This window comes from Tupaia chinensis, unplaced genomic scaffold, assembly GCF_000334495.1.
Source record: "Tupaia chinensis unplaced genomic scaffold, TupChi_1.0 Scaffold000207_1, whole genome shotgun sequence".
Lineage (NCBI taxonomy): Eukaryota > Metazoa > Chordata > Mammalia > Scandentia > Tupaiidae > Tupaia > Tupaia belangeri.
This window is the reverse complement of record NW_006159682.1, coordinates 3372882-3381756: the sequence shown is the minus strand read 5'-3', so window position 1 is coordinate 3381756 and position 8875 is coordinate 3372882. Positions and strand designations below refer to the sequence as shown.

Genomic DNA, 8875 nt, shown 5'->3' with positions numbered 1-8875 from the left:
TGTTCTGACCCTAACATAGGCATCATACAATACACAAAGCACTTTCACATCCACAAGGGCCTTTTTATTATAGATATTTCCGCAACTATTTCTTCCACTAACCTAAATGCATCTGTAAAACAGGTACTATATTTTATTAGCCTTTGAAGGGAAATGAATAGACCCTCTCAGTTTCTCTACCTCTGTCATTAGGGACCAAAAAGAAAAAGGATAACAATGGTGCATACCTCTTCCCAATCTCTCATGCATTCTACACTACTCATACCCAAGCTGCTCAGCACCATTAAAATGAACATAATGACAAGAACTTACTAAACATCTATGAAGTGTCAAGAATTTTACTTACCTGATGAATCAAGTTATACTATGTTAAATACTTAGAAAAGTTCTGGCAAATCTTAAATATCTATTGTTATTATTATTTAATTATCCACACAGCCTGTAAGGGAAGCATTACTTTTCTCATTATACTGATAAAGACCCTGAAATTTAAGTGATTGGTCCAAGCTTACACTGTGAGATTGTGAAGAATGAGGAAAATACCATAAAAGAAAATTCACATATATATATATATTAAGCAAACATACAATATTTCATATTACAGTGGATTATTTTCTTTACTAAAATACAAGTTCTCAAAGTGGCAGCCTCCCCTTGCTTATTGACCACCAATTAATGGAAAAACCAGAGACCAAAGTTTTCTGACCAATGGCTAAAAGCCAATAATCAGAAATAAAGAAAATAACAACACCAAACATTTACTGAACGCTTCTAGCAACTGTGCAGGTAAGTATTATCTTCTTTTTATAGAACAGAAAACTAAATCTCAGAGAGGTCAGGTTAAGCCCAAAGTAAGCAGGAGAGCCAAGCATGGAGCCCGGAATACTAGCCCAAAGCCCTTGCCCTTTCCGACATACTCTGCTTACTTCACACGTGTTACAGAACCAAAAGTGCAAATCAACAGGAAGATTAAATGTGGTTGCCAGAATAGGTGCCAGGCACTTTAGAAACTCAGTTGCAGAATGAAGAGAGATAACAGTTCTGTAACTTGAAAGATCATTTGAGATATAAGATGGCACCAGTGAACTGGTACCAGATGACACTGCCCTAACTTCTTCAAATTTTTAAGGTTTTTATCATAGGACGTATGTGTTTGCCAGAGAGAGACAAAGAGAGACAGTGAGAGGGAAAGTGAAAAATCACTTCTGGGTGGGGGTAGGAAGGCCACACTGCAATGCCTCCCCTTCTATTCTCCTCTCGGAATTTTGGGCACACCCTCACATATGCTGGGTGTGATTTTCAAGCCATCAGGTCTGGGATTTGAAGCATGATTGGCCATGGTTGGTCCAGCTCCTTAACTAGCATGCCACATGCTGGCACCCCTACTTCCTGAATTTAACCCTATACCACAACTAATGTTATCGCCCTCCTACATCCCTTTACCAAGACTGATTCAAATGATCAGGGGAATTGAAACTCAGATTATCTTGAGTGAGAGAGACGACCAGTCCAATATCTGCCCTTTGAAGTCAGAGAAAGTAATCTACTTTCGAGACAGCTCTTTAGATTTGTAGATGGCAACTGTATCTTTTACATATTTCTTCTTCAGATTGAAGGTTCCTCTTCTGAAAGAAAGGCATTATATGCACAACATACTAGTCACCTCCGCTGTACACTTAATACTCTAAATAAATGAGGATAACGATCATCTACATCAAAGAAATAATGAAGCTTTATTATAGAACAAAATAGAGGAACAGAGAGAGAAGTCCTTGGATGACAAAAATATCAATTCAAATCCTGGTCAAGTGTTTGCAACCCAGAGATATCTTATCCCCCTCCACAAAGAGTATTTTCCCCATGCCCATAATAAGACTGGCGCCAGACTGCTGTCTGAGATTCAGGAAATCCATCTGCCAACTTTGGAGTAGGAAGTCCAAGTTCAGAGCAAGCACTGACCCCAGAACCCTACTGGCTCCCTGCCTACACACCACCATGCATGGCGGGGTCTGATCTGAACAGCACCATCGACTGCAAATCACACGTCACTCAAGGAAAACACAAAGGCTTTATGAAAAATCCAAAGTTTATTGCAAATTGTATTTTGCTTCCCTTCGTTCTTCATTTTTACAGGATTTATTGATATCCATGATTTTTTCACAGATGTACTTGTTGACTTTGGAGAGTCTCTGTGCAATTTCAGTTTCGTCCACAGTTTCTTGTGCTATTCTGTCATACAAACACTCTAGACAGGGAAAAGAAACAAGAAGGCCAAGGATTAATGGTGAATTTCAGTACAAATCTTTTAAGAGGGGAAAAGAAAATGTGTCTCCTGATATTCTTCTGAAATACCAATTCACATATCTGGCATAGCTATATTTTAAAATCTGAATCATAAAGTATGCTTAGAAAAGAGCTGATATACACATTAAAAATAATGATAAGGTGTCTGTATGTCTACCACCCAGCTTAACAGGACATTACTGGTTTCTCTGAAATCCCTAGGTGTTCCTTCCCAATTTTATCCTCCCTTCTTCCTCCCCAGAAGTAACCACTCCCCTGAATTTTTGCTTTTCTTTTTGTTAGTGTTAAAAATATGTGTATATATATTTTTAAATAACATAGTATTTTTCCTGTTTTCAGCATTTTTACAAATGTGCCCGTAGTCTATTGAGGAGGAAGGTCTTCAAAAGTTTATTTTATTAAAAAAATTGCATATCAAGAAAAAAACTATGCATGGATTTCAAAATTTTTTTTGCACCAGAATAAACTTGTTCTTTAATAACATTTTTCCATGAACTTTTTTGAAGCCCCCTTATATATCTTCCTGACTTGCTTTTTTTTCCACTTAGTGCTACTCACGTAACATTTGAGATGTACTCATAATGAAGTATATAGCTCCAGGTCATTTGTTTTCACTCATGAGCAGTATTCTACTGTATGACCACCACAATATGTGTTCATCCGTTTTATTGTCGATGCACACTTGGTTGTGTAGTTACACACACCCTGGCACATGTCTCTGGGGAACACACGCAGAATATTCTCCAGGATCAGTGTAGGCATGGAACTGTCAAACGTTAGGATGCATGCGTGTCACCTTTGCTAGGTAAAGCCTACTACGCTGTTTTCAAGAGCGGCATGCTGGCTGGCACTCCCAACAGCATGCAAGTACTGGTTGCCCCATATCTTCAATAGTACTTGACACTATCACATTATTAAGTTTTTGACAACCTGGTGAGTGTGAAGTGGTTTCTCATTGCGAGGATTACTAATGAAGCTGGGCGCAGACACTCTCTTACTGAGTCTACCATTTGCTGTGATGAAGCACAATGAGTCAGCCTTAGCCTTGGCCTGGCTGGAGGCTGATTTCAGCTGACTTCTAAGCCTGGGGAGCTGGTACAAATAATTGCCCTAGATTCCTCCCCTCATAAAAAAGGATAATAAACCACAGAGAATCTTTTTTAAGGCTGCCATGATGCATGTCAGGTACACATTTTACAAGATTTTTTCAAACTGTATGAAACACTGTATCTGCATTGTACTGTATAATTACTTTATGTATTGGGTTGTCAGCAAAGTCGCGATGCATTTCTTGCACAGAAAAAAAATTATGTCTTAACTTTTTCGACAACCTAATATATGCTGTTAATTCTCAGGGCCTACCACAGTGCTTGGCATGAGGGTGAGATTAAATAAATACATGTTGACTGAATGCCTTTCCAAAGAAACTTGAGAGGATACAAAAATTTCAGATATAAAAAGACTAGGGAATGGGTAATCATGGGCAAAAGCTTTTAACTTGAGCATGAGTTTCCTCACCTATAAAACAGAAATGACAATGTGATCATAAGGAATTGCCATGTAGAATAAGCAAAATCTTATCTTTACCAAAGCAGCCCATCTCTCAGATATGCAGAATGGCATCACTAGATGGGATCATGAAGACTAACTGGGCTATTCTCTCCACCTGTTTAGGAGAAGACCAAGGCCCAGAGAAAGGGAATTGGGACCCACTGTGACCTCCCCCCACACTGAGCCCTTCTCTGAGCCAGTGTGCCTCCTGTGGCCATCCAAAATGCAGATACAAATACTATAAGCTTTTCTTCTCTGGGGCACCCACTCTTTTCCCCAAGAAGGGCTTTGCAAAGATGCTTTCAAGAGCACTTGATTGACCTCCATTGCCTTCTGACTCCTCTCAAGACTGACTAAGCCTGCATTCATTCTGTCGTGGCTTTTCCATAAGGACTGAGTGACAAGAATGATGGGGCTCTGTCTCTCCAGTTCCATTGTGGTAAGGGGGCCTTCCAGAACAAAGGAAGATAATGGGACATACTTGGAATTTAAGTACACATGTGCAACCTGTCGTGACCTTGTAGCCCTGTCTCCATAGCAACTTAGTAACTCTGTACCTGCTATCTGACAGCCCAGCAGCCCAGTGCATACCTGCATAATTTTGTAGCAATCGTATTATATAGTCACTCAACCCAAAGTATGTAAAAGTGTGTATAACCATATGAGGGGGATGAAGAGACTAAAATGAATAAAAGGAAGGGCCCCTGGAAATTCGGGGCTCAGTCTTTGGATGTGAATCTTCTGAGCCAGAGATGGCACTAATAAATCACTGTTTTCCTGCCAAAAGCCTCATTGTCCTGTCTCCCTCTCTCACCGAATATCTGACAATGCCACTTCTGCCATACCCACCTGCAGTCCTCTCTCCATTCCAAGCTCTTGCACAATATCTTTGCTCATTTCTGCCTAGAATACCCTGGCCCTACCCTTTGCCTGCCTAAGTCCCTCACATTTTTCCAGATTCAGCCTTCTTAGGACCTACCTTCTCCTACAACTCTGTTCCCACATCTGTCTGGTTTTTCTCTCCGTCAAACTGTAACTATATCAGCTCCCCTCCCAGACTGAGACACATGGGTCTTTCTCTCCACCCTGACCCAGCAAAAAGCAATCACTTGGTGACTTTGCTGGAACCTGAACCAAGTGTGGAAGAGCCTGTGTTGAGAAGTTCAGGTGTTCAAATGTGGCTCTAACCTCAGATGCTGTAACATCGCCAGAGGGAACCTCTCTGAGTCTCGGTTTCACTATCTATGAAAGTAGGATGTCAAACTGATAATCTAAGGAGATTTTTTAGCTCTAGGTCTCTGGCTGTTTGCAAGATAATAAAGGCAGGTAAAGGCAAAGAAGCGAGAAAGGGAAGGCAGGAGAGTGGGCATGCCAGTCTACAGAGCCCCCACCAGGAGTCAAAGAAGAGGCAGAAAGAGAGAGGCACAAAAGCAGAAAGGTTTCCAGAGGGGCTTCCACAGAATTCCAATCACTTTTATTTCCTGAGGGTAACAGCACTGAATGGCCCCTCAAGTTGATTAAAAGACTTTCGTTAGATTCTAGATATTAATCACCTGCAGTTGCTGGGAATATCTCCCTCTGCAAGGAAGCATTTGAGATTATTGCTTAATTAACAAGGTTTATAACAGCACTAATGTGTCCTATTAAAAAAGTTATAAAAATTAACCAGAACGCAATGCTGTGGCTCATTTAGAAAACTCAGACACTCTGCAAAAGGTCATTTGGCCTTAATAAGGTTTAACTGTCATTCTGGAGCCTGTCAGTAGACAAGACTCTCCTTCAGCCTTCTGCTTTCATGTTTCTAAGGCAGTGCCAATATTAGCCCCATTTCTCTGCTATCTGGTAAAGAATGATTTTAAAATCAAAGAGAAGGGGGAGTCCTCATCAGCCCTGTGAGCGTAAAGGCTTTTGCCATTTGTATATGGCAAATGTGCTTAAATGTAATAAAATCATACAAAATAAATACAAACAACCTCAATCCAGCAGGCAGCTTGCGTGAAGAGAGCCAGCCAAATGCAATCTGAAATAACTCAAATAATTAGGCTAAAAATGGCGACTGTATGGTGGGATGAGAGACAGACTTCAGACTGCCTGGCTGGAGTAAAACAAATCAACACTGTATTTCAGTAAGACAAGAAATCTCTGGCAATGACAGGAAGTCCCAAACCCTGATTCAGCTTGGCTCTGTCTCTAATAGGTTGTATGGCCCTGGGCAAGTCAATTTCTTTCTCATTCACTTATGTGGCAAGGCATATTGTCTCCAAGGGGTTGCTAGACAAGGCTCCTAAACAGGCAAAGATACAGTAGAAAGTGAACTGAAAACAGGCACTAGGTGCTCTGGGACGTATGACAGAAGCATTCACCTATCCACAAAGGTCAGAATGGCTTCCTGAAGGAAGGGTCACCTGGGCAGATCTTGCAGATCATTTAGCTGGGCAAAGCAGCATCTGTGTGGGGTGGGTAATGTGACCTGAATTCTAGGCACTGGAAATAGTACTTGCCAATTTCCCAATGTGAGAGAGAACAAGGCTTGCTTAGGGAATATGGTAGTTCATTATGGGCACAACTCAGAGTTCAAGATGAATATTGCTGAAAAATAAAGCTGGAGGTATAGCTAAGGGCCAGATTATGAATGTGCTTTATGACATGTTAAGAAGCTTACATATGTGTATGTGTGTGTGTGTGTGTGTTGAGAGAGAACAAGGCTTGCTTAGGGAATATGGTAGTTCATTATGGGCACAACTCAGAGTTCAAGATGAATATTGCTGAAAAATAAAGCTGGAGGTATAGCTAAGGGCCAGATTATGAATGTGCTTTATGACATGTTAAGAAGCTTACATATGTGTATGTGTGTGTGTGTGTGTGTATTTGGGGTTTTTTGAAGAGATTTTTTTTTTTTTTTTCTTTTTTTGGAGAGGTTTTTGCTATAGGGCAAGGGCCCCTGGAAATTCGGGGCTCAGTCTTTGGATGTGAATCTTCTGAGCCAGAGATGGCACTAATAAATCACTGTTTTCCTGCCAAAAGCCTCATTGTCCTGTCTCCCTCTCTCACCGAATATCTGACAATGCCACTTCTGCCATACCCACCTGCAGTCCTCTCTCCATTCCAAGCTCTTGCACAATATCTTTGCTCATTTCTGCCTAGAATACCCTGGCCCTACCCTTTGCCTGCCTAAGTCCCTCACATTTTTCCAGATTCAGCCTTCTTAGGACCTACCTTCTCCTACAACTCTGTTCCCACATCTGTCTGGTTTTTCTCTCCGTCAAACTGTAACTATATCAGCTCCCCTCCCAGACTGAGACACATGGGTCTTTCTCTCCACCCTGACCCAGCAAAAAGCAATCACTTGGTGACTTTGCTGGAACCTGAACCAAGTGTGGAAGAGCCTGTGTTGAGAAGTTCAGGTGTTCAAATGTGGCTCTAACCTCAGATGCTGTAACATCGCCAGAGGGAACCTCTCTGAGTCTCGGTTTCACTATCTATGAAAGTAGGATGTCAAACTGATAATCTAAGGAGATTTTTTAGCTCTAGGTCTCTGGCTGTTTGCAAGATAATAAAGGCAGGTAAAGGCAAAGAAGCGAGAAAGGGAAGGCAGGAGAGTGGGCATGCCAGTCTACAGAGCCCCCACCAGGAGTCAAAGAAGAGGCAGAAAGAGAGGCACAAAAGCAGAAAGGTTTCCAGAGGGGCTTCCACAGAATTCCAATCACTTTTATTTCCTGAGGGTAACAGCACTGAATGGCCCCTCAAGTTGATTAAAAGACTTTCGTTAGATTCTAGATATTAATCACCTGCAGTTGCTGGGAATATCTCCCTCTGCAAGGAAGCATTTGAGATTATTGCTTAATTAACAAGGTTTATAACAGCACTAATGTGTCCTATTAAAAAAGTTATAAAAATTAACCAGAACGCAATGCTGTGGCTCATTTAGAAAACTCAGACACTCTGCAAAAGGTCATTTGGCCTTAATAAGGTTTAACTGTCATTCTGGAGCCTGTCAGTAGACAAGACTCTCCTTCAGCCTTCTGCTTTCATGTTTCTAAGGCAGTGCCAATATTAGCCCCATTTCTCTGCTATCTGGTAAAGAATGATTTTAAAATCAAAGAGAAGGGGGAGTCCTCATCAGCCCTGTGAGCGTAAAGGCTTTTGCCATTTGTATATGGCAAATGTGCTTAAATGTAATAAAATCATACAAAATAAATACAAACAACCTCAATCCAGCAGGCAGCTTGCGTGAAGAGAGCCAGCCAAATGCAATCTGAAATAACTCAAATAATTAGGCTAAAAATGGCGACTGTATGGTGGGATGAGAGACAGACTTCAGACTGCCTGGCTGGAGTAAAACAAATCAACACTGTATTTCAGTAAGACAAGAAATCTCTGGCAATGACAGGAAGTCCCAAACCCTGATTCAGCTTGGCTCTGTCTCTAATAGGTTGTATGGCCCTGGGCAAGTCAATTTCTTTCTCATTCACTTATGTGGCAAGGCATATTGTCTCCAAGGGGTTGCTAGACAAGGCTCCTAAACAGGCAAAGATACAGTAGAAAGTGAACTGAAAACAGGCACTAGGTGCTCTGGGACGTATGACAGAAGCATTCACCTATCCACAAAGGTCAGAATGGCTTCCTGAAGGAAGGGTCACCTGGGCAGATCTTGCAGATCATTTAGCTGGGCAAAGCAGCATCTGTGTGGGGTGGGTAATGTGACCTGAATTCTAGGCACTGGAAATAGTACTTGCCAATTTCCCAATGTGAGAGAGAACAAGGCTTGCTTAGGGAATATGGTAGTTCATTATGGGCACAACTCAGAGTTCAAGATGAATATTGCTGAAAAATAAAGCTGGAGGTATAGCTAAGGGCCAGATTATGAATGTGCTTTATGACATGTTAAGAAGCTTACATATGTGTATGTGTGTGTGTGTGTGTGTATTTGGGGTTTTTTGAAGAGATTTTTTTTTATCTTTTTTTTTTTTTTTTTGAGAGGTTTTCGCTATAGGGCACGTGCGCTCGCCAGACAGACAGA

At 41.3% G+C, this 8875-nt stretch overlaps 2 protein-coding genes across 8 annotated transcripts in view; both read right to left on the bottom strand.

The window, feature by feature from the left end:
• The window catches only part of AGBL4 (AGBL carboxypeptidase 4), a 1284896-nt gene that overhangs the window by 254732 nt on the left and 1021289 nt on the right, over positions 1–8875 (bottom strand). The window lies entirely within an intron of this gene.
• BEND5 (BEN domain containing 5) overlaps positions 1800–8875 on the bottom strand; it is a 56933-nt gene continuing 49857 nt past the window's right edge. For all 6 annotated transcript variants that reach the window (XM_027771348.1, XM_027771349.1, XM_014587365.2 and 3 more), the window contains one exon: positions 1800–2245. In XM_027771348.1, the coding sequence (XP_027627149.1) occupies positions 2088–2245 (158 nt within the window). In that variant the 3' untranslated portion in view covers positions 1800–2087. The remainder of the gene's footprint in view (positions 2246–8875) is intronic.